The sequence below is a fragment of the Myodes glareolus genome, chromosome X (assembly GCF_982192425.1).
Source record: "Myodes glareolus chromosome X, mMyoGla1.1, whole genome shotgun sequence".
NCBI classification, from domain to species: Eukaryota; Metazoa; Chordata; class Mammalia; order Rodentia; family Cricetidae; genus Myodes; species Myodes glareolus.
Window position 1 is genome coordinate 7,886,360 of NC_142053.1, and position 25,721 is coordinate 7,912,080.

At 34.4% G+C, this 25,721-nt stretch overlaps 1 protein-coding gene across 8 annotated transcripts in view; it reads right to left on the reverse strand.

The window, feature by feature from the left end:
• Fmr1 (fragile X messenger ribonucleoprotein 1) overlaps window positions 1–25,721 on the reverse strand; it is a 40,043-nt gene that overhangs the window by 3,628 nt on the left and 10,694 nt on the right. The window contains exons 3-16 of one of the 8 annotated variants that reach the window (XM_048457485.3): window positions 22,770–22,863; window positions 20,200–20,271; window positions 19,632–19,780; window positions 17,499–17,592; window positions 17,299–17,415; window positions 15,012–15,182; window positions 14,821–14,899; window positions 10,702–10,811; window positions 8,793–8,927; window positions 8,235–8,297; window positions 5,930–6,016; window positions 3,194–3,389; window positions 1,543–1,650; window positions 813–895 (exon numbers count right to left, since the gene is read on the reverse strand). In XM_048457485.3, coding sequence (XP_048313442.1) covers window positions 813–895; window positions 1,543–1,650; window positions 3,194–3,389; window positions 5,930–6,016; window positions 8,235–8,297; window positions 8,793–8,927; window positions 10,702–10,811; window positions 14,821–14,899; window positions 15,012–15,182; window positions 17,299–17,415; window positions 17,499–17,592; window positions 19,632–19,780; window positions 20,200–20,271; window positions 22,770–22,863 — 1,558 coding nt within the window. Of the gene's footprint in view, window positions 1–812; window positions 896–1,542; window positions 1,726–1,750; window positions 2,478–3,193; window positions 3,390–5,929; window positions 6,017–8,234; window positions 8,298–8,792; window positions 8,928–10,701; window positions 10,812–14,820; window positions 14,900–15,011; window positions 15,183–17,298; window positions 17,416–17,498; window positions 17,593–19,631; window positions 19,781–20,199; window positions 20,272–22,769; window positions 22,864–25,721 lie in introns of those variants that run through there. The other 7 variants (XM_048457483.3, XM_048457482.3, XM_048457487.3 and 4 more) reach the window with 7 other exon arrangements.

Below are 25,721 nucleotides of genomic sequence, written 5' to 3' on the forward strand. Positions count from 1 at the left end.
TAGCTAATAATGTATATTGGTTTCTAGTCAGAACTCTTTATTACTTGGTTTAAAAATTTAGCGTTAACAATTACAGACAAAATGAAAGAGAACATGAATTCTGAGAATCAGATACCACAGTATGAATGAATAATACTCCACCATATGCTAGCTAAGTGATTGTGGACACTGAACCTCAGCTTCTGTTACTTACATATAAATTAGATAATACAATTCTTATCTCAGTGGATTACTGTAAGATTATGCGACATGAAGTACTTAGTAAAGGTGCCTAGATGTGTTCAGGGAGTAAATTTGAAATCACTTAACGACTGGGTAAGCATTGACAAAGCTACTTAAAAAGGCGTTCTCAGACTAGACTGTGCAAGTAAATGAACAGCTGACCCATGGGGCATGGAAAATATTTAGACACTTTAAGTCTTATCTTATCATGACTATGAGACAGATAAAGATAATATGCCATCCATGCACTTAACGGAAAGGGTAGCTGACTTTAGTCACTTAGAACATTTCCTTTAGAATATTCTTTTTTTTAGAGAGATAGTTAGAGAACCACCAACATGGTCTGAAAATTATAATGTGGCTGCCAAAGTGTTCACAAATATTTAAGGCCACATATTCTCTGGAGAAATCCTCATATTTGCATATTTGTCTCAAAGGACTAAGACTGTCCACAACTGTACCACTTCAGAAAAAATTTAATATACTACAAATTATCTTTGAACATGTTTAAAAATAAAGTAAAATAACCACTCAACTTTCAAATGGCCACATTCAAACTACTTAGATGAAAAGAAACACCTAAGTTTTACCTGCAAAGATCCATCAGCTGTTCTTCCTTTAGCTTCTCTTGGATTACGCGGACGATTATCTGTTCGGGAATGATCATCATTTCCTGTATGAATAATTTTAGAATGTCAACAGTTAGTGACTCTAAACCATTTGCTTAAAATTGTTTATTTTCAGATTACCCATTTAGACCAGTAATAGAAGCTAAAATGTAATGGAAAGTCTACCAATTCCAAATATACAACTGTTAATAATCTAGTCTTCTAACAAAAAACCAAAATATTCTGAAGGTATTATTTTATGAATCAATAGGTCAATCTGGATTAACAATCAGATGCTGATTAGAAATCCCAAATAGTATGAATCAGCTATCATTATTTATTCATAGATTCCAAAAATCATAAGAAAAATGTCATTTGCTATGAAGATAAGTACAAGACAGATTATATCAGCAAGATTTACTTTTTATTCAGCTTCAAACAGCTAACAGTACCTTTAATCTTTATTTTCCTTTAAAAATATTATATTTTTATTAATTTATTTTTGGGTGGGTATGTGTTGGGGTACATATACCACAGCCTACATGTAGAGCCAGAGGATAATATAGTTAAGAATCACTTCATTCCTTTCACCATGTGGGCCCTGGGGATTGAACTAGGGTTTCAGGTCTGGCAGCCAAGTACCTTTATCTGTTGAGCCACCGCACTGGCCCTTAACCTTTACTTTTCAGTTATGTAAACCACTACACTATACCTTTGAAGCCTCCTCCTCTTCCTCTTCCTCCTTGTCCTCTTCCTCCCCCTCCACGCCGCCGTCCGTCTCCTCTGCGCAGGAAGCTCTCCCTCTCTTCCTCTGTTGGAGCTAATGACCAATCACTGAGTTCGTCTCTGTGGTCAGATTCTGTTTCAGAAGCATTTGATGCTTCAGAATTAGTTCCTATCGAGAGTTAAAAGTTATATACCATTGTCTGACTTTAAAAGAAGGTTAACAGAAGCTTCCAGAGATGAAGTTTCAGGGGTGATTCAATATTCTTCCCAATTTAGAAGCCTACCAAAGAATATACTCATCTTCTATGTTTAAAAACAAGTAATTTTAAATTCAAAATGAAGGGCTTGCCATATCTAAAGTTATTTTAGTTATAATATTTCTTTTAAGAGAAAAGGTGTTTTGTTAGCTATCTAAGTTCAGACCTGAATGTGCCATGTCTTTAAATAGCCGTGATCATGGGGGGAAAATTGTCTATAACACAATTCTTTGATAATCAAAACTTGAATAAAAACAGCTTTTAATATTAAGCACAGGGACAGAAGAATGTGTACATTTTGGCCAACTCTAAAAGGGGCCAATAACGGCCACCATGACATTTATGTCTCAGGGAAGAGTCTCTTGTGGGATTATCCCCAAAGGGGATATGCATTCCTGATGCATGACCCACAGTCTTCCCTCCCACTCTCAGTGGACTGACTGAACAAAGGATGACTATAAAACATCTCATTATATCTGAGGTTTAATGACATAGGGGATGGGAGTAGGGGAAAAAGATCTCCACAGTGAAGTGGAAATTTATTGATCAAAAGAACTGTTGGGAGAAGGGTTAAGGGTTACGTTCAAGGTTGGCCTTAAGAGTAGGTGTCTCTCCCCACTCTGGAATATCAACTCTACTACCTCTCTCTCTTCCTCTGTTGGAGCTAATGACCAATTATAGCTTCACCATTATAGCGTCACTCCTGTGGATCTTGAAGGCTTTTCCATCTTAAAGAGTTCCCTTTTGAAATGCAAATATTGGTGAGATGGATTATACCTTATACCATCATTAGCAAGTTACATAGTAGATACACAGTTGAGCAAGAAAGACAGTAGGAACTCGTAGGTGGGCACTGGGTTCACTGAAAGTTACTGGGAGAAAAGAAAGAAGAACGGACAGAAGAGCTGGGAAGGCAAAGAGACACTTCGCCTACTTCTTGACTGTGCCTAGGGCTGACTTTGGCCATGCCACTCAAAATCACTTTATGAGCCACAGGATGCAGACCCCTGATTTACACAGTCCATCCAGCAAGTATGACCAGCACATGCCTGACAAAAAATGAGCCACAGTACACAAATGAAAAAAGTTTTGGCTATACAGTAATAAAATCAGGAGAGGTCTTAGGTCATCAACACAAAAGGGTGTAAGCAGATTTATCCGCAATAAGAATATGGACAGAACTCACAACTGCCCTGTGAACTATGTGTGTCATTAGCAGGCTTTCACTCTACATGTCTCTTGAAACGCAATTTGACCCACTGTGAGTTGGAAACCATGTAGTGAGAAATTGTTATAATGGAGTTCTAATGAATAGTAGAGATTAGCAGCTATTAAGTCTAGGAACAGATAAAGTTACTGAGGAAAATGCTTAGTTTGTACCTGAAGTATATCCGGGACCGCGTCTGCCGTGCCCCCTATTTCTGTAAGGTCTACTACCTCGACCCATTCCTTGACCATCATCAGTCACATAGCCTTTTTCCTTATCTGTACGATTTGGTGGTGGTCTAGAACTAGCTCCAATTTGTCGCAACTGCTCATCAATTTGTAATCTCTCCAAACGCAACTGGTCTACTTCCTATTTAAAATATACAAGATAACAGTAAAAATAATTTGACATTTTACTTAGTAATACCTTTCTCCTTTTCATCAGATAAAAAGTATACTGGAAATATTTCAATTTCAGTTCTAAATTTATAGTAAACACTGTTAACACAGAATTATCAGGAAATTGAATGGTCTTAAAAAGAAAGATTACTATTGATACACTTATTGATGGCAAGACTTAGAGATATAACAAAAACACTCACTTTTAAAGTTATATTGAATAAATTTAAGACTGAGTGATTTGGCACTACTATTCAATTAGTCTATGGATAAGGCAGAGATATGTTAGTTTGGGGACTTTTTGATGTAAGGTTGACTAAAACAATACTAAAAAGTATGAAAATAAATATAAATGACATACATTAAGGTTTAATCAACTAACTTTAAAATAATCACACATTATAAATGAGCTAAATAAAATTATTTTTCAGCTAATATTTTAATTTACAAAGTATTATGCTTGGGTATTTTTTAAAGAACATGTATTATTTTTGGATATAATTATACAATTAAGGACCACTTATTTTGAATGAACTAAAAGTGCTAATATTCCTTTATATGAAGGGGGAAACCCTAGGTCTCACATCAAAATACCTAGAACTCACATCATGCCTTGAATATCTCTTAAAATACTAAAATTCTGCTTAAACAAATATAACAAACAATATGAATTGAGTTGAACAAAATAAAATCAACTCCAAAATCCACTGACAGATCCTTAAACACAGTGTGTGCAATAACTTGGATTCTGTTAAATCCAGATGAAGCTTCTTATTAACCCTTGCCTTTCTAGCACACCCATGAGCATCTCACTTATTAGCTAGATCTGTAACTACAACAAATATTCAATGTATCAGTCAAGAAGAGGCCACAAAATCTATGTTGTCAAAATCTTCGTTCTGACATCTGGGAAAGAAAAGAGTCAGACTAAGAACGAATCCACAGTGAATTTTACTTGCTCTCTAAACCAGAATCTATAATAAACTGGGTAGGGAAAAGGAAAGGCTATAGCTAAGTGAGTGGCTCTCCCTAAAAGTATATTTCTAGCTCATGGAATGTGTTATCTAGATATTGTATAACAGAATGAATTCCAGGGTTATTCTACTTAGGCAAAGCAGTCAGTTTTGGTGAGATGCCAGACCCAACCAAAAGATGATTTGGTGATGGAGAGAATGGCAACGGGACAGCTGCCAATAATCAGACAAGATATTCAATAGAGAAAAATAAATTAAAATATCTAAGAAAGAGCATTAATTGAAAAAACAAGGACATGATACAATGCAGTCCTTTCTATCTAGATTATAATAATTATTTTAGCTAACACTGTAAAGGAAAACACATACAACACATAGTACATAAAACACACTGTTCAACAAAAAATAAATAAGCAAATCAAAGTGGCATCCTACCCATGCAAACCTTGCTGGATGAAACCTTCCCACTTTTACTTATTAACTGACCACGATTAAGAATGAACAAAATGACCAGGTACTGCACCGTTTTTCCTTTCATTCTTACTAGCAGACTCATTCTTTATTCTTTAAGTCAGCAAACACGTCTTGAGATAGTATCATAAATGAAATAGAACTTAGATTTATTTTATAGATTTTTTTCAAAAGACCTATGTAATAATTCTGGTATTATGTGTTTTTTTCAGAAATAAGACATTATAAAAATGAAAACAGTTAAGATTTCATTTCATTAAATTTTATGACATTTGTGCCAAAGGGAATTTGAAAAAGCATTTAGTGTAGGGAAGTGACTTGCTTAAAGTCACATAGTTCATAGCTGTATTGCCAATCCCGTGCTCTTTTCACTAATAGCCTCCAGGTTCCTACTTCCCAGCTTGCAAGCTAAAGGAGGCATAACAGTAACAACAGTAAGATGAGCATATACAATAAGACACAGTAGTTTTTATTTTGATTAATATAATATAGAGAAAAGTATGAAGGGTAAACATTTAAACAGAGGATAATGACATGTTAGGATTTCCTTAATAAATGACATAAGAGGGACAACAAATGCAAGTGCTATAGACACAAAATTTAGATTGAAAACATCCACAAAATCTAGAAGGTTCAACTATATTGAGGATTATGTATACACACACACACACGCACACAAAGAGGACTTATACACACAAATATATATCCTCTTAATATACATCTTAATATAGTTGAACCTTCTAGCTTTTTTTGTATACATACACACACACACACACACACACACACACACACACACCCCTAAATTGACTCTAAGGGTTTAACAGAAGAATAACAATAAATATAGGAATATATTAAAACTGGGATATTAGCCCTAAGATTTACAATGAAAAAATTTACAAAAAATAAAATCAAGAAATGACTAAAACAATGAATATTTATTATTTTTTACAAGATCACACATTGTTATGCATAGCTCAAAGAGATCATAGTTTTGGAAAGATTTACTATACAGCTTGTAATAACTTAGCACAAGAAGATTAGAAGTTAAAAGTCATCCTATTCTTACCTTTAAATAGTTCAGATGATAATCCAAAAGAACAGTGGCATTAGCGATGCTGTCTTTTGTTCCCACAAAAACAAATGGTACCATTCCCTGAAAAAGAAATTGGAAGAGTAAACCTAAAGAACTAGTGAAGATTAATCTGAAAAAAAAAAAGACAAAAATACCCAAAACATACACATACTCACAATTAAAGACTAAATCCCTAGCATAGGGTCTGCCAAGCAATAAGCAAACAAACATCTGTTTAAAATGTAAATCAATATGTAAAACCAAGTTTTACATTTGAATAAGGACAGATCAATATAGTGATTCCTTAAATACCAGAAGGTTTGAAAAGACTACCATTTAATGTTGGCAAAATAACAAATATACAACTAAAAATTATACAAGCTTTAATGAGATGTGTAGTGTAAATGAGAATACTTATGTTTTGCTCAATTTACTATAAGTTATATCTAAATCAAATCTAGTTTAAAATTTAAAATCAGATGCCAGGGATTGCAAATGAAAAAAAAAATCAAACAGACTCAATTTTGCTAACCAAACAATAGAATTCAAACCGTGACTGAAAATTAGAATTAAAACACACCACATAATCTGTATAAGAACAAAAATCAAAGCAAAATCATAAGCATAATGTTTAATAAGTCCATATAAATTTCAAAAATATATTATGAAAGCCTTACAAAATTCAATCATGAGAAAACCTTTGATCCTCTATGTATACCACTTTAATATAGGGATAATTTTAAAGGTACTATCTAAATACTTGCATACTATCTAAATACTATGCATATCAGCATAAAAGAAGCAAAAAAAATTCCATATCACAACCAGTAGGGAGACCTAGCTACAGGTGCACAAAGAGGGGACAATTAAGACACATTCTAAGTTGAGAACAGTACAGTTATTTTGCTACTGAAGAAATATACATGGTTATTGGTATTCACATATGACCAATGAAAAGTATTACAGGTTATGTTTGGCAAAGCTAAAAGGTACAGGAGGCCAAGAAGCTGTCCCTTGAGGAAAGTGCCATTCTTTTCTAAAGAACATTTTCTTGGTACATGTAGAAATTGTTGAGATCCTTTTGCCTGCCTGCATTCAGTATACAGTATGTTCAAGATAGGAAGGGAAGGACACATAATTTTCTTTATAGCTGTACATGAAATGTTACTGTTGATGAAGAACAAACCTGAACCATCAGAAAATATTGCTTGTAGGCTGATTATCAACTAGTAGGCAAGGCACTGCCTCCTAGCAACAATGATTACCTGAACTATCAAGTACCATTGCAAACCTGTAAGGATTGATTTTCTTTTCTGTACTACAATATATAAAAATCAACCCACAACCCCACCAAAATGTATATTATTCTGTTTCTCACTGGCACAGTCACAGAGGCATCAACTGTATTATTTTCAAGTGTCAAATATCATGTGATGGAATATTACATGCTTTCCAAGTAATCACCAAAATAGGCTTTAAATTTTTGTGTTGCAGATTTAATTAGTTCGAATCTGAAAAAAAAAATCATTTAAAACTATTTTCTCTTACAATATGGTACAAACTGAAGTACCCAGGAAGTACCTTAAGTGCCCCATCAGAATATCTGAATAAATATAATACCAATACTAGGACAAAGTCACTCTCTGTTCTGAGAAGTGGGATGCACAGCAGAAAGAAGTATCTGATCCACTTGTAGTTATAGTTCTCTGGACAAAATGGCACTTTTGCATTTAGTCCCTTCTAAGTCATACCATCCTAATTTTGTAAGCAATTCTCAAAGACCAGGTAAGGAACCTTGAGCTCAATGACTTTACAGCACTGTGGTTGGGGAAACCAACAAGAAAACATCTAATAACATTATGCTCTGGTTGAGCACATAGGAGCATGGAGCAGGTGGGAGACCTGTGGTAGGTAGACGAGGAAAGTTTCACACAGAACAGGGTCAAAGTGATATGGCAAATGAAGGAGAAAGAACAGTCCGGATAGAATAAACCCACACTTGGGTTTCAAGTACACATCAAAAAGCAGCAAAGATTATGATAAATTTCAGAGAACTCCAAGACCTTTCCTAGAAGACACAGGGGGAAGACTGGTGGGAAACAACACTGGACATGTAAGGGGAAACCTTCTAAGTGGAATGAAGTTGTTTGAGATTTAGACCAGAGCTGTGGATCCAAATACCCACAAACATTCCTCCACCAGCCCCTAACCATGAGGCTCATTTGTAGTCTTTCTTAACAAGGGGAATAAACATTAAAATATCAACTTAAAATGTATTTTTCAAGGAATGGTTTCCTACCTGCCAAGCCTTGGGTTCAGGTTTCTGGGGTTCCCCTGCTACAACTGATGAAACCACTAACACCTAAAGCAGTATAAGGAATGCAAGTGATGTGATTAACTATAATGAACGATACACAGAAGCCTGAACGCAGGACTTTCACTGCAGGAATTCTAAACGCATTTCTAAGTAGTTAGGTTAGTTCTAATAGTGAAAACCAGTTTCTAAAATATGACTTTAAGAAGTAACTAGCATATCTAAAAGAAGGTACACTTTGACTTACAACACCTGCAAAATTTAAGGAGTTACAGCATGGAAAAAAAAGAAGTCCACCCTCAACAGAAAAAAAGTGACCCCATTAGGTTTACAGCTTAAGATTTGTCACTGTGAATAAATCAAAAAAAAAAAATATCCATTACTTTGGTTTGTAATCTTATATGGTATCAATCATATGTGAAAATATAGAATTATGAGGAGCCTACAAATCTAACCAGAGAAAAAAAGCTCAAATACCAAATGTGGCATCTGAGCCAAAGATACTACTTTTAGTGTGGTTAGAGGTGACAAATTAATTCTTACCCTCTGGACTTTTGTACTGTTAGGTTGAGAAAAATGGGTGCTGTTTTCCTTTGTATCTAAATGTTTCTTTTCTTCAGAGGAATTAGGTCCAACCCTTGAATTATTGGAAGGTAGGGAATTTGGTGGCATAATTTCCTTGATAAAAACATAAAACACAAAAGATAAAAAAGTACCAATTTTAAAATTGTTTAGTTCCAGTACTGTGTCAATGACTTCTTTTTCTTAAGCATAGTCACTTAATTATTTATAAAGATATAATTCAACATATTAGGAACAATTAAAATGTTTAAATTTCACCTTTTCCCATTAAGGATGATGTTTAAGAATACAGATTACTATGAAGTATTTTGACACATAACATTATAGAGGGTAAAAAATATGCAATTAAAAACCAAATCAGGGACTAGAGGAGATGGCTTAGAAGTTATGAGCATGTACTTTGGTTTCCAGCACCCATGTCAGACAGCTCACAAGTGCCTGCAACTCAAACTTGAGGGAATCCATTCTCTTTCTCTCCAATGTTCTCTCTCTCCCTGACACACACACATACAACACACATTTTAATAGATAAAAATAAATCTTAAAAAACACTAATTGGATTTAACTTCAATTAAAATATTCTTTTGCAAAAGAGGGCTAGCTAGATAATGTGAACATTATGACCCTGTGTGTGCATAGTATCTTTTTTTTGAATTTTTATTGTTTGACTATTTCATGAATTGATATGACACATTTAAGTCACTGTCGCCCATACTCCTATTTTGCATTCCACTCCTGCACCAATAGAAACTGTTTTCTCAAAGTCAACTACTGACATTGTCTTCTTTTAGTATGTTGATCCACTGAAGCTACCTGCCTGAGCACAGGAAGGGGGTTATTCAATGGAGCACAGACAACCCCTCTGTGGTTATAGCACTGAAGAAAAGGACAGGCTCTTTCACGATGGCCACTAATTGACAATAGTCTCTCTAGAAAGTTGCATTTCACATGAATTATTTTTAATTCAGATACAGACACTCATTTCATTTTGTAAAATGTATTAAAGATGTTTAGTTGAAGCAACATAGCTAAAGCAGACAGTGAATTGGCAGGAAAGTAAGAGTAGTTGTAGATAGAAGATAAGAAACTGCATTTTTTAATTTAAAGATAAAGTGGATAGCATCTTGGGAGTACAATTGCATCAAGGGCTATGTTCTCCCTTCCCATGCTCCATATAAACACTTCAAAGGTCACTACCAATAAGCATACATTCAGGTAGATAAGAATGAGGGTTATAAAAGTCAAATAGGATGCTTGTCGAAGTAATCTTATGTGCAGAAAAAGCACACACAGAATGAACACACTTATTATACAACCTTCAAACAAAAGCATTTACAAAGGCTTCCTATATATATTATTTATTTGTCATTAATGGCTAATCTAGTGATATGTTTTATAATAGCAAATTCATGACTATCCTTTATAAGGTTACAAAATAAGACAAATATAGGTTAAAATGACTAAAGTTCAGCATTAGAAAACATATAGACATTGGGTGATGGTGGTACATGTCTTTATTTCCAGCACTCCTAAGGGAGAGGCAGGTAAATCTCTCTGAATTCAATGCCATCCTGGTCTACAGAGCGAGAGTGAGTTCCAGGACAGCCATTGCTATACAGAGAAACTGTACCAAAAACCAAAAACCAAACCAAACCAGATATGTCTATTGTCTATAATATCATGCATGTCTGATAATCAGAACATTTACATTCATGCTCAGTTTTAGAGCACATGCCCAGTAGGTCAAAGTCCTGTATTTGATTCTAAGAATCACAAAAAGGAAAAAAAAAAGTATGGTATAATACAGGGGCTCTTACATTAGAAAGTCAAATAAAATAGACAAACCAGAAACATAAGCACTATTACATACCTCTTCTTGTGGGACATTTTTTTCATTTTCAGCCTCAATCCTCACCCTCACAACTCCTGACTTGTCCACAATCTCTTGAATCAGTTTTCCATTTTTTCCTATCACTTTGCCTAAAAAATAAATAACTCATGTTTGGCTTTAAGAAGACATACTCAAATCCTACAAGCACACACCACTATTAACTATCTTACAAATTCATATATACATACTGGATTATAATATTAATAGCAGAAGTTTTTAAGAAGATAGTTTAATTATAAATTATTCTCTTTGATTAGGTCATTATTTAAACTCCTTTGGTCAGTTACTACAGTTGATTAATACTTGTGAACTGATGGAATAATTTTGAGATTTTAAAGTACTTCAAAGAGAACCTCTTATTTCACATAAGAGTGTATGCTTTAACTGGATTTAGCTCCCAAGGTCCAAATGAGGAGCAGAAGGAGGGAGAACATGAAGGAAGTCAGGATCACGAGGGGTGTGTCCACCCACTGGATTTAGTGGGACGGATCTAATGGGAGCTCACCAAGGCCAGTTGGACTGGGAGTGATGGAGCATGTGATCAAAATGGACACTCTGAACGTGACTGGCAATGAAGACTGACTACGAAGCCAAGGACAATGGCACTGGGTTTCGATTCTACTGCATGGACTGACTTTGTGGGAGCCTGGTTTGTTTGGATGCTCACCTTTATAGACCTGGATGGAGGGGGGAGGACCTTGAACTTCCCACGGGGCAGGGAACCCTGACTGCTCTTAGGACTAGAGAGGGAAGGAGAGGTGGGGAGGGGGAGGTGGGGAGAGGGAGGGAAAAGGGAGGTAGGGAGGAGGAGGAGGAAATTTTTAATAAATAAAAAAAATTTTAAGAAAAAGAGTGTATGCTTTAAACTTGCTGGTATTTACCATTCTGGAAAGCTCTACAAATGGAATGACAAAAAAGACAGATAACAAATGTATTTTCTCATTTGACAATGTGAATCCTTATCTAGTTCTGATTTGCATTTCCTCACTTATACATAGGAACTAATTTTAGAATTGTGTATAGCACATCCACAAAGGATGTTTTCTTAAATTTCAAAGGAGCTTAGGAAGCTATCTAAATATCTAAAAGGAACAAAAATTCTTCATATCAATGTTACTAACAGAATGTTATTTCTTTGCATTTTCACAATTCAGAGCAGCATATTTATAGGTAAAACACACTTTCAGATAACTCCAAAATTGGATGAAAAAGCTTAGGGATACTTTCCAGTAACATCTGTTGAAACTCAGAAGAATCAAGTACTAGCAATAAATACCACTTGATTGTTTGCCTCATTTTATAAAATTTAATTATATACAAAACTGGGAAATGATTGCTTTCAGTCACCACGATACATCAGTGTAAAGTAAGAATTTACAAATTAAGCCCTAATAATTCTCAAAACCTATGTATGTGGCACAGACTCAGCCATGAAACTTAAAGCATTTATACAAACCATGAGTCCAAGGACTCAGCAATGAAACTTAAAGCATTTATACAAACCATGACAGAAGTTCTGCTATATGCTTGTTCTATATCCTAATTAGAGACCAGAACTCATGCTTCTAAACCAGGACTCATAATTTAAAATCTGTTATTAATTATTTCTGCTTTACTCTTCTTAATATGAATACCAAGCATATACAGAAAACCTACCTGGAGTCTTCTCAGTTGGTTTTTCCTGTATCGTCCTTATATATTCATGAATGTTGATTTTAATAAAGGTTCAAACTAGCATACAGAAAACTGGGATTTTAGCATGTTTCCATTAAGAAAATACCTTGAATACCCTAAGTACTGGTGACTAAACAAACTCATTGTAAAAGTGTATAAAGAACAAGCAAATTTTTAAGGAAGATAAATTGGTGTACATACTAAAGAGGGCTTGTGAAAAACAGATAAATCAGTAGGTGAGACTCTACAAAACTCGTGAAATACTGATTACATCTCCCTGAACTCCTGCCTAGCAGACCTTAGGGAAAAAAGCTTTCTGAACAAGCCCAGAATTCCCACTGTTATGGTACACCTCCCCCAAACAGAATTCTCTCATTTACTGAAAGTATAAACACAGCAAGAGAACTCAATTAGACTGATTTACTGCAACAGGCTTTCTGGTGAAAACAACTTCAAACACCCTCTATATTCAATGCAAGACTACAAATATAATCTCTCTTCCCTCTTTGGTAACAGTCTAATCCTATATTGCAGTTATTTACAAATTCAAAAGGAACAATCTACTATAATTCTGTCTTGATGAAATGGAGTAGTTATGAATATACAAAAGAGAACATCTAGTTTCCTCCTTTGCCCAAAACTGTGTTGGGTACTATGCATATTCACACCTCAATTAAGCTGCCTGACCATTACCACATTCATGGTAATGAATGGTAATATATGTGATAAATGAAGTAAAAGACTCTAACTCTCAAGAGCTAAATCAGATATCCAAAGTCACACAGCTACCAATTACATCTAAGCATTTCACCTACCATAGCGCCATCAAAATAAACTAAATGGACATCTACGGATCTAATATAATCACTTCATCCTGTGCTATGTATATATCTTCTATACAACTGATATGTGTGCTACCACAATAACACTACATTCACATACTTCTGTTTTCATACACATGTGAGCTACTAATTTTGCTAGTATTTGTACTTTATCTTAAAACTGTTTTTATTAATGGGAAAAATAGTATGATATTATTTGGAGTTAGGCTCTTGCTATGTGTACCCCATGCTGCCTTTGAATTGTGATCCTTCTGCCTGTCTCCTGAATGCTGGGCTATTTCTAGTTCTTTTAAAATGACACTGGAATGCCAGGCGGTGGTGGTGCATGCCTTTAATCAGGAGGCAGAGACAGGCAGATTTCAGAGTTTGAGGCCAGCCTGGTCTCCTGGTCTCCAGAGTGAGTTCTATGACAGCCAGAGCTGTGTTATACAGAGAAACCCTGTCTTAAAAAAACTATTATATGTGACACTAGAAGATGATTATGATTCTATTTTGACAAAATGCAGCCTATGAATCTTTTAAACTATGTACATAAAATACATAGGAAGTTTGTTCATTTTAAGCTACAAGAGATTAAGAGGCTGTATGCCTGAATGTCATTTATAAACTCAAATTCAAAACACATTTTGTTATTTTAATATATAAAGCTATACCTGGTTTTGGTATGCTCTATCAAACACAGCTGAATTATTTGGGAAAGCCAGTAAAGAGTTCCTATACTAACATCCATTACACTAATGATTAGGAAACATCATTAATCAACTCAAAAGGAGGAGTTGAGTTACCACTGATTCCAACTCCATAAAATCCTAAGGATATTTTGAGTTAATTTATCTTTCAAACTTAATACATCTAAGTAAGACATATACAGATCTTGAACTCAGATAACTGACACAAATGTTATGATTTTATCAGATATCACCAAACTAAAGGCCTCAACTCTCATTTATTCTGAAAAAAATTAATGTTGTGATAAAAAATATGCTACGATGTGGGATGTCCTTCTGTATATGTGTTGCTTTCACTGGTTAATGAATGAAGCTACTTTGGCCTATGGCAGGGCAGATTATAGCCAGGCTGGAAGAGATATAAAGAGAGAGTGGAGTTAAAAACACACTATGGAGCTGCCAAAGGAGGCAGAGGCCCAAGAAGCAAGAGGTAACAAACCACAAGCTGCATGGCAGTAAATGAAAATGGGTTAATTTAAGATGTAAGACTTAGTTAATAAGAAGCCTGAGCTAACAGGCCAAACAGTGTTGTAATTAACATAGTTTCTCTGTGATTATTCAGGTCTGGGTGGCTGGGAACAAAAGAACAGTCTCCGTTTACACTATGAGGAGGCCAGGTAAAATTTATCCTTTCAGACATCTATAGGTTTGAACTAACAAAATATTTCTTGTGTATCTTCTAAAGATAGAATTTTTGAGTATATATTTTCTAAACACTGTAGAAACAGGTTACATTTCAAAGATTGCTCCAATTTGATTATACATTTCAGTGAGGTCTCTTTCGACTTAACCGTTAGAGAAAATGTGTACAGAATTTTATTTTTGTGGTATATATAAAGTTATTTTTGACTTACCTACTAAGTTACGTGGAACTTGTATGACATCTTCAGCAAATTCCAGAAAGCTTCTAGCCTTTTTCACTGCATCTTGATCCTAATAAAGAGGGGTGAGTGGGTGTAGTATCAAGACAAAAACCACTTGTCATTTGGAATACTGTTTGTTTTATTGGGGGTGGGCAAACTGGATTATATAGTGAAATAGTTACCTCTCCATAAATATGAAATGTGCAGGTATCCTCATCTAAATCAATAGCAGTGACCCCAGGTACTTTTCTGGCTTGCTGAATATTAGCACCATGAGTACCAATAGCTAGACCCATTAGATCTTCTCGTACGATAAACTGTTCATGAAATCTTGAGGCAAGTTGCCTTGAACTCTGAAGAAAAATGCACAACTGATTAACATGTTTTATCAATTATGAAGACAATTTCATTTAGGTCAGCCATGTAAATTATCTTGACCCTATATATCAGGGTCCTATAGACTGCTTTATTTGAAAACTAATTTTAAAATCACACATAACTTATTTTTAGGCTACTGAAGGTCTGTGCCACTAACATTTTTTTGTTGTTGTTAACGGGAAAGAACTTGACAGTTTTTCAAGGTTACTTTTGAAAGCCTATTTGCAAGGCTGCCTTTGTTATTCAATGATATCCATAATGTAATAATTAAGAAGTAGACAAAATAATCCCAATTAAAAAACAGCTCACTTGGTCTGACAGACTCACTGCAATTTAAGTTAATACAATTAAAAACACAATGTTCAAGGAAAAAATTATTCCGTGTACTTTTATTATGGATAAATTAGCAATTTTTCTAGAAATGGTGTCATTTTCTTAATGCATCACCAGGTATGGTGGATCTTAATATTTTGCTGAAATGTGTCAGTAAAACAACATACTCCTCACTCCCTAAACCCAAGGAAAGGAATCTAAAATTTTCTAGTTTATCAGTTAAGTGAACACTTACAGAATATAGAATTCTCAAACTGGTTTCACATGTGTTCAGAGTCTGTAAGACTTTGTGATCTGGATCCACAAGTTTGGTGAACTCTTTAAAATATTCAGTGATGACAAAACTAAGTTCCAATGATACCCCACATATGTGGATAATCACTGTCTTTACATAGCATATCAAAATTGAATGTTTAGTTCTAGCATGCCATTAATGAAAACCAAACAGATTAGTGGCTCATGTTGAAAAATGGGTATTTTTATAAGGATATATGAACCCCTTTAGTATTAGTAGTGAAGAAAATAGTCATGCACTCTAGTTTATCATTATTCAACACGCCTGATAATTTGAATGAATGAATATATCTAATGTAAGAAATTTTAAAAGAAGAAAAGTTATTTTTAAGATAATAGTAGTGAGGTGTACAAAATCTTCTAGGATTTTCCAAGGATCCACGGTTTTGGATCTTGATTCATTAGCCTGGTTCATTCTTCCCATTGATAATTTATGGATACACATAAACTAAAGGTATGGCAAAGAGCATTCAAGAAGAATTAGATGCTTAAGACAAGGTGTAAGAGTATATTTTCTTAATACACATAAAGAAATTAAGAAGGCTGTTGTGGTCTAAAAGTTACAAGAAAATCACTAAACAAACCACAAAATTGTGAACATGAGGGACATCAAGAAAGAATGAGAGCAAACAAAAACAAAACAAAAAAAAACTGATCAGACTTTAGTGATCATTTAGAAAAGTAAATTTTTCCTTTCCTGCTAAGAGTTCATCAATCACACATCAAGTTGGAAAGTGGCAATTTTCACATCCTTAACTACCTTTTCTCTTAAACTGCAATTTGAAACTCCCCCTTTCTTTTGCTATATCAACTGATGATTCCCCTTAAGGAAATGAATAATGATGAAGGATTCTTCAATTTGTCAGAAATCTACTTCAGTTGGTACATTAAAATAAAATCCATTCAGTTTCTACAGAAATGGATGGAAGTACTAGATAGTTATCAATGAAAATATATGTATGGTGATGGCAATTATTGAAGGATTAATAAAAGTAGATAAAATGCACCTTAAGAGACGAAATAGTAAGTTAGGGAAATAGCCTCTGGCAGGAATCTGAAGACAGGAGTTTTAAAGAGTGACAACCAATTAGAATGAAGAAGTTCTATACCCTTTTAAACAGAGATAAACATACATAATGAAAGGAATAAGATTAGATATTTAAATACTTTCTAGTACTTTAATGATAACAATGTTACATAGAAGAAGCATTGTCTCACTTTAAAGCAGCTTTGATAAACTTTTGGTAAAAATGAATTATTCAAAATTTCCTTAAAATACATGACCGCTGTGTGATTTCAAAACATCAGGCATGAAAACTTTAGTATTATACTTTGTACAATTTAACCTCCCAAACTATGGGGAAATACGAATTAGTAAATAAACAAGCTGCCCATACTTGAACTTGAGAACTATACAGTTATTTCTGGACAGCTTTACCATCAGTGCTAGGGAAAGAAACATACCTCCAGTTGCTTACTGGCTTCTTCATTTCTCAGTATAAGTGACAGCTTAGTGCGCAGACTTCGAAAGTGCATGTCAATCAACATGTGTGCTCGCTTTGAGGTGACTTCATTGATGGACTGAGTGATTTAAAGTTAACAACACTGTTACCAAAGCAAATGTCCCAAATGGAATAAACCAAACTACCATTCAAAACACTCACCAAAATGACCAGCTGATAATTTTCTGGATCATAAGTTACAGAAAAGGCACCAACTGCCTTTTTAAAATCCTTATGTGCTGATTCTTTGGCACACCTAGAAATAGAAAATATTCATCATTAACATGAATGATCATCAATCACTAGCACAAATATATACAGACAGAATTACACTAAGAAGAATCAAGGATTCATTCTAAATTTCTTTTATTGCAAAATGCTTGATTTTGATAAAAAGTTATGCTCTTTTATCATACATCTTTGAAATAGTCAAAGCAAATACCTGATATAATAAAGAAAGGGTAAAAAAGCAGCTAACACTTTTTTGAGAATTTCATACATGGCGCTGCATCTATATCACCTCCATCTTCTGAGTCCCCCTAACTGTTTTTAAAATATTTATTTACCCATGTGTATGGGTACATGCATGGTGTGTGTTAGCATATACATGATGTATGTGGGCACATGTGGGCCATGGCATGCATGTGGAGATAAAGGAATAACTTATTGGAGTTGGCTATCTACTCCCACTATGTGAATCCCAGGGATCAAACTCAGGTTGTTAGATGTGATAACAAATACACCTACAGAGTCATCTCACAAGCCCTAGCTTTTCATTCCTCCCTTCCCTTTTGCAGATATAGTCTCATCATGTTATCCTAGGTAAGCCTTAAATGAAGTTATGTAACTGAAGCCTTTACCTTCTGAATGTTGAAATTATAAGCAAGTACCACCACACCTGGCTAAACAGTTATGCTCTAAAGGAATTGCTATTAGGGTTAGATAGCTGAAGAAACCACACTTAGGGGAATCACTACATTCTGTGTATTTCCTGATTTTGTTTACACATAAGTCAAAATTGTTCATGGGCCAAACTGAAACTTATGGAGATAAGCTACAGGATGTTGTGAAATATTAAGATGTATTACATTTGTTCATGCTATGGAACATTTATTTTAATGATGCAAAGATGTGTTGCCTTCTTTTATACTGTATTTGTTTAACTCTGTGAAGCTGTGTGACTTTGTCTAAAACACCTGACTGGTCTAATAAAGAGCTGAATGGCTAATAGTTAGGTAGGAGAAAGGATAGGCAGGACTGGCAGGTAGAGAGTAAAAATAGGAGAAATCTGGGAGGAGGAGATCAGGGGACAAGAGAAGGAGGAGGAGGATGCCACGGACCAACCATCTAGTCACACTGAAAGACACGAAAGAAGTAAAGATATATAAATAGAGGAAGGTAAAAAAGCCCAGAGGCACAAGGTAGATGGGATAATTTAAGAAAAGCTGACTAGAAACAAGCCAAGCTAAGGACAGGCATTTATATGAAAGTATAAGTCTCCATGTGTGTATTTACTGGGACCTGGGTAGTGGGCCCCCAAAAAGTAAAACACAACTAACTACAATGAATGGGGTGTCTGAATTTCTCTTGTGCTTTTTTCTTTAAAAGTAAAGCAGCTAAGTATGTTGAAAGAGAGCAGCAAACATAAAACAATGACTTGCATATATCATCTCTAAAATTAAGGAGGATTTCTATGTAATCTGAATATGAAATTTATCTACGGTAGAAGTTCACATCAGATTTAATGCACCTTTAAAAAAAATCAATCTTCTATCTGAAGTGTTTAACATTATTCCAGATAAAAGATTATAGACAGGACTTTTCCAAACCTCTTTGGTTTTAGCCGAGTATGCATTTTTCTGAAAATATTTTATCAAAAAAAAAAAAAAGGAAAGCATCAGGAGAAAACTTCATAGTCGTGACTTTTGATAGAATTATCATTTTGTCATTTTCAAAATATTAAGCACTTATGAAAAAAGTTGGTTTAGAGAACTTGATGTATATTATACACTTTTGCCAAATATAAGGTAAGCTTAAACAAATACAAGACGTGTTTGAGTATATAACTAGGAAGAAAGATTTTTCCCTTCTCTACTGCAACCAAACTACTCTTGCCAAAGTTCACTAAATTTAAAAACATACTATTTTAAAATGAACACTCTGAAGTAGTAAGCTGGATACACACACATATGTATTTACAAATGTATATGTGTATTTACATGTACATTTGTAAAAGTACATGCATTGCCGATTCCCAAAATGTTTTCATATAGTATGTTTTGTTTATCAACTTACATTTGTCGTAAATCTTCTGGCACCTCCAATTTGATCTTATGGAAAGTATCTTTTGTAGCAGGCTTGTTGGGATTAACAGATCGTAGACGTTCAATTGTGACAATTTCATTATATGTAGCATCACATGCTGCATATTCTATCACATAAAACTGAGAGAAATAAAAATAAACAAAAGTCATTCTAAGCTACATTTTTAAAAGAATAGAAAAATGTACTTTTCCTACTTTTTTCTTGAGATAGAAACTCTTAATAGCCCAGGCTAACCCAGTATTACTATGCAGCCAAGGATGACCTTGAACCCCTGATCCTCCTGATTTAGCTACCTGAGTGCTGGATTAAGGGCATGGCTCACCATGCCCAGCTCCTACTGTCATTTTGAAATATAAACTCTCAGGGGAGGGAGTACTTTTAATCAAGGAAAACACATAGTATCTAGTAAATCTATAATAAAGACATTGTCATAAAATGACTTAAAATTAAATAGCAATTAAAAATAGATACCAAAATAAAACTGTAGTACCTGGGTTTAGAAAATGTAAATAGTATGAACAAATATGCATTTTCCTACCTCACCCTTTATCATCCTCACTTTAGCTAACCACCAACAGCAAGGTTCTTTTTCATTTGCTCTTGAATAAACCTACACAAAAATGATAAAACAGATATTTATGACTAATACAATTCAGAAACAGCATACATCACACATTGAAGAAAACTTCTTACATCTTTGAAATCATATACCACATGTCTTCAAACCAAACTGTTCCTATATACTGACCTAGACAAGAACATCTAATTGGAAACAACCTAAGAACTCAGTAATAAAAGCACTTTGCTTATTTTTTTTCTCTATGTCAGTAATATTTAGTACTCTCAACATGGACACTTGAGAAAAGCTGACATCCATAGTATGGTTAGATTTTCTTTTATAGTACTTAATGAGCTACAAAGTTGTGTCTGAAATCATTTAAATAACATTGTTTTATCCTAATAAGTAAAACTAATGCAAAGTTGCAGATACCAGTTACAACTACCTGTTCACTACATTCAGTGATCACTCAGCCACCAGGGTCCTGTATTTTATCTTTCCTGAAGGCTACTTTGTTTTTCTGGCTCAATCATCTTCGTAAAAAAGAACAAATCTATGTTGGCAATCTTTCTGGCTCTCATACAGAATTATAATATTTATCTCTTGGAAAACCACTCCAAAGTTCAGTTGCAATGTATACCATGGAATCTTTTGTGAAGACACTAGCAAATAAGTGTTAATAAACCTTAAGTGTCGTGACCGGCTGTGTCATCTCACTAGCTCCATAGGTAAGTTTTATGAGGCTTCTCATTGTACCTTACCTGCCATGCAACTATGTCAAAAAAATGGTTTTCTTTACTCCTCCAAAGACTTGACATAAAAACAAACACACTAAATAAACTGGCATTTGTCTTTACACAGCCTTCAGCCACAGGGAGGATGACAGAAGAGGATTTTTGAAAAAGAACATACACATTTGTTTACTTGGTGATGTAAGTATATGGGTACACATGTGGAGGTCAGAGGACATCCCCCAGGTGTCCATTATTTCATTCTTTTCTTGTACCATGTAAGAAACTAACTTAGATAAACAAGTACCCTTATCTGCTGAGACATACCAGCAGCCTAAAGACGTTTAGGTTTGGATAACACCTCTATTTACAACTAACATCTCATGAAAACCCAAGCCTAGGAGACACTAAGTACATTTTTAGGCAAATAAATATGTTATTCTATTTTTTCATTTAAACTGTAGAGAGAACACAGGTTTGGACCTTCAGAGACATTCTCTGACTAGACTTTGAAATAACACTGCTGCCCTGGCATTATCTTCCATTTAGCTTTCTCTTCCTTCATTTGATTTTCACTTGTCATGACATTAGCTATTCCAGCTAGAATGTAACCTCATAAAAGGCAGGAGACTGTCCTGTTTGGATGTGCCTCTCATATCCAGACCACAAAAGTAGCATTTTAGGACCTAACCTCATTTTGCTTACCTCTAACAAGTATCTAATATTTGTTTTCTTCATATAACATATGAATATGGATAAAATTACAAAAAAGGGCATTCTGCTAAGTCCTGCAGAGAAAAATGATCTCAAAATGAGGCCTGTGAAGCAGGAGGTAAGAGACCATGAAAACAGTAAGATAAGAGTATAAGTGTAAAATATAATACAAAACCAATTTTTAATTAGTAGAGAATTACAAATTCAATGATTTTGATCAAGTCTCAACAGCACCTTTTATTCTAAGAGCTCAATGGTAGAAGAGCAGGTAGTTCACAGTATATTCGCAAAAGAATATCTGGGCTATAAATGTGATCTAAAAAGATACAGGTTTGAAAAATATTTACCAGAAAGATTCATGACTACTAAAATAAATTTTAGGTTACTAGACTATTAAATAGAACTATTTCTTTTTGTTTGTTTTTTGAGACAGGGTCCATCTCCATAGACTTGGCTGTTGTAGAACTCACTATATAGACCTAGTGGGCCTTGAACTCATAGAAGCCCACTGCCTCTGTCTTTTGAGTGCTGTTATTAAAGGCATGTGCCACCACATCTGACTCTAGAATTACTTCTTAAATTTGTTTTTGGAGGTAAGGATCTCATGTACGTAGAACTGACCTTTAACTTGCTATACAGCTGACAACAAACTAAGAACTCCTAATCTGCCAGTCTCCACCTCCTAAGTGCTAGGATTGATTATAGACATATACCATCATCATGCCTTGTTAGAATTATTACTTTCCTTTGTAAAACTATTTTTACAAATTTGTTTTGTTAAAAAAAAAGTGGGCAGTAAGAAGTGAAAAAAGTATTATCTAAACAAAGATTTAGAGATGGGGACAAGCATACAATAATGAGCAAATGAACTTGAGACAGTAGCAAGATAATCCCTGAATATTGCTGAAATAGTCAAATATAAGTACCATATAACATTTCAAATCATTAACTAAAAGGGATACTCATAAGAATTATACCCACTTCAACTCTATCACTCAAGGTGGTTTAAATACTGTTAAAAGTAAGATATATTTTAAAAATCCAAGAAAATTAAATACACAGGTGCCTTCAGTCCTTAGTTATTTCATGGCTGGGGGAACTCACCTCAACTTCATCACTTTCATTTATATCTTTATTATAACCTACAGGTGGTGGGAATCTCACATCATGGAATGGAATCTGTCTGTCTGTCTGCCAGCTGCAAATAAACAAAATATCATTATTTGATATGCTTCTGGTGTTTAATGGAAACAGTGACCATGTTGCAATTAACTTTGGTTAAGAAATGTGACTCTTTTTTGTTTTAAAGAAGCAAATGCCTTCTAATGGCCAGTTTTTGCTGAGTGGTGCATAATGGCATTGTACAGACATTTTAACAAAGTCTACATGCAGCATAGCAGCCTGTGCTTCCACAAAGAATTTCTCTAAACACAACAGATAAAAAACTCTTATTCAAAATGTTTTTCATCTAATAATTTCAACTCTAAGACTTTTAAAACCTAAGTCCACAATAGAAATTCTTTTGATGCTTAAATTAGTATTGGCAATTGTTAGTAATCTACTTGCAAAATAATTATGACCACATTCCATCAACCATAGAAACTGTCCTCTACTTCGCAAGCAAAATTGCAGTCAGCACATTAGCAATTCTCAACTCACTTTTCCCCCTTTAAATTTTAGATCCCACGAGGTGGTCAATTCTTGCCTCAGGTAGCTGGATGCTGATCGGTATGATGTATCAGCATGGACTGGGTTGGTGGGGGTTCTCCTAAACCACAGAAACCCAATGGAGACAGCCTACAGGAGTTCAATTAAATTGCCTACATTTCTTAAATTTAAAATGATATGGAATAGCTTTAAAATGTCATTTCGTTATTTTGCTTTTACTTGCAAAGACAAAATACTAAGCAACAATTTTATAAAGACACTGGATGATTCAATCACTAGAGCAGTCAATTTTCTTGGAAGAAAACATTGAGATCTGTTCTGTGTAAAACACATGTAAAACATATATTTTTAGATTTACTTAAAATGTTCTGTGCTTACATATACACCTGTGTATCTGTGCATGTAAATGGATAAAGGCCAGAAGGGAGTAACAGATCCTCTAGAACTAGAGTTTCAGGTGCTAGGAACTGAATTTCAGTCCTCTGTAAGAACAGCAAGCATCCTTAACTGCTGAGTACCCTTTTCAGCCTCATAAAATGCCTATATTTTGACACAGGACATTTTAGTAAAACACAATTGAGGAATGTTAATTTATCTTTTTTTCTTTCTGTTTATAAAGAAGAACTATCATATAAAAGGACAAATAATTCAGAATATGTGGAAATACGTTAGTCATGAAATTAGACTGACTCCTCTCTGTGACTAATGAATACATGGGGCTGGGCAGCAGTGGTGCATGCCTTTAAACCCAGCACTTGGGAGGCAGAGAGAGCAGATCTCTGTGTGTTCAAAGCCATCCTGGTCAGCCTGGACTACAGAGTGAGTTCCAGGACAGACTTCAAAGTTACAGAGAAACTCTGTCTCAGAAAAAAAAAAAGAATATATCGGAAAAAATGTAATTAAAATAAAACAGAACACTCTTTTTAAACCTTTAGATAGTGACTTTTAACATGTTACAAAATGATTTGTAAATTTCACTTGTAAAAGCATACAATGCAAAATATAAATTTTTTTGGTTCCAAAGAGGTGACAATGATGTTAATTCTTTACAAACAGAGATAGAGATTTAAATCTATTGTTCAATGTTAAATATGGAAGGTTAAAACCTAAGTGCCCCAAACAAGCTATTCTTCATAAATGAAAGGACACTATTCTATGAAATACTGTGTGTTTTACTTCATGCTTGATGAACCTTTCTCTTCCTTCATACTCTTTTTTTTAAGATGGAAAGCCAAAATAGAAACACACAAATAGAACAAAGAGTCCACTTAATAGTTTATAGTTCACAGGAGAAACAAAGAGCAGTAAACCCAAATGTTCATTTTGGAAAACAGTGTTTTACTAATGAAGAAAATAAGCAGATAAAAGTATAAATACAATAAGGCTGGAAGCATGACTTAGCTGCTTGCAGAGGACCTGAGATGGTTTTCAGCACCCGTGTTGAGCAACTTACAACTGCCTCTAACTCCAGTTCCAGAAGGGATATAATACTTCTAGCCTCAATCAACATCTGTACTCATGCTAAACACACACACAGTTATACATACATGCACACAGTAAAAGTAATAAAGAGTTTAATTACAAATTATCAATGGTTCCTTCAGTAGAGGTATGATATTATAGTTGTCTATTGTGTAATGATGAATCCTTAAAAAAGTAAAAAGGCAATTATGGAACTTTTGTCTTGAGGCATTCAGAGAAAGGTATTCTATTATTTAAACTTGTATTGTGGACTAACATCATTAGTTTAGAGCATGGAACCTGGTTGATTATTCTCAATCATCTATGTCCTTCTAAATGTATATCAAGCATCAAAGGTTACTACTTTGTCCTGTTCCTAGCTAAAAGTATTGTTTACAATCTAATTTCAGATTTTTCTAGACAGTGAATTGCAGATCTGCTCTTAATATTTAAAATCAAGGCATTTGTGTTTACTGTTTAGTGTCTCTGTGCCACAGAGTGCATTTTGGGAGATTTACTGAGATATAATTTATAAACCACACAATTCACCAATTTAAATGTACAATTCAATAGGGTTTAATATATTTTCATATATACATATATATACACACACACACACACACACAAAATTATTGCTAGTGAATTGTAGAAACGTTTTATCACTACAACAGAAACTCTTCTATACTTTAGCCTCCCTCTCACCCCCTAATAAATTCTAAACAATCACTATACTACTTTATTATCTACAGATTTTTAAGATTATTTTAGCCTGATTTGGATGTACTTAATTGTTGTGGTTCCAAAAAACTCTATGTCACTATCCATAGTTAGCAAAATCCTAGTATGAGCACCAAATTTATAATGACTTCAGAGTCTCAACTGAGACATTGGTCTTAGTAGTAGTGTACTACTAAATAAAAAAGGCCT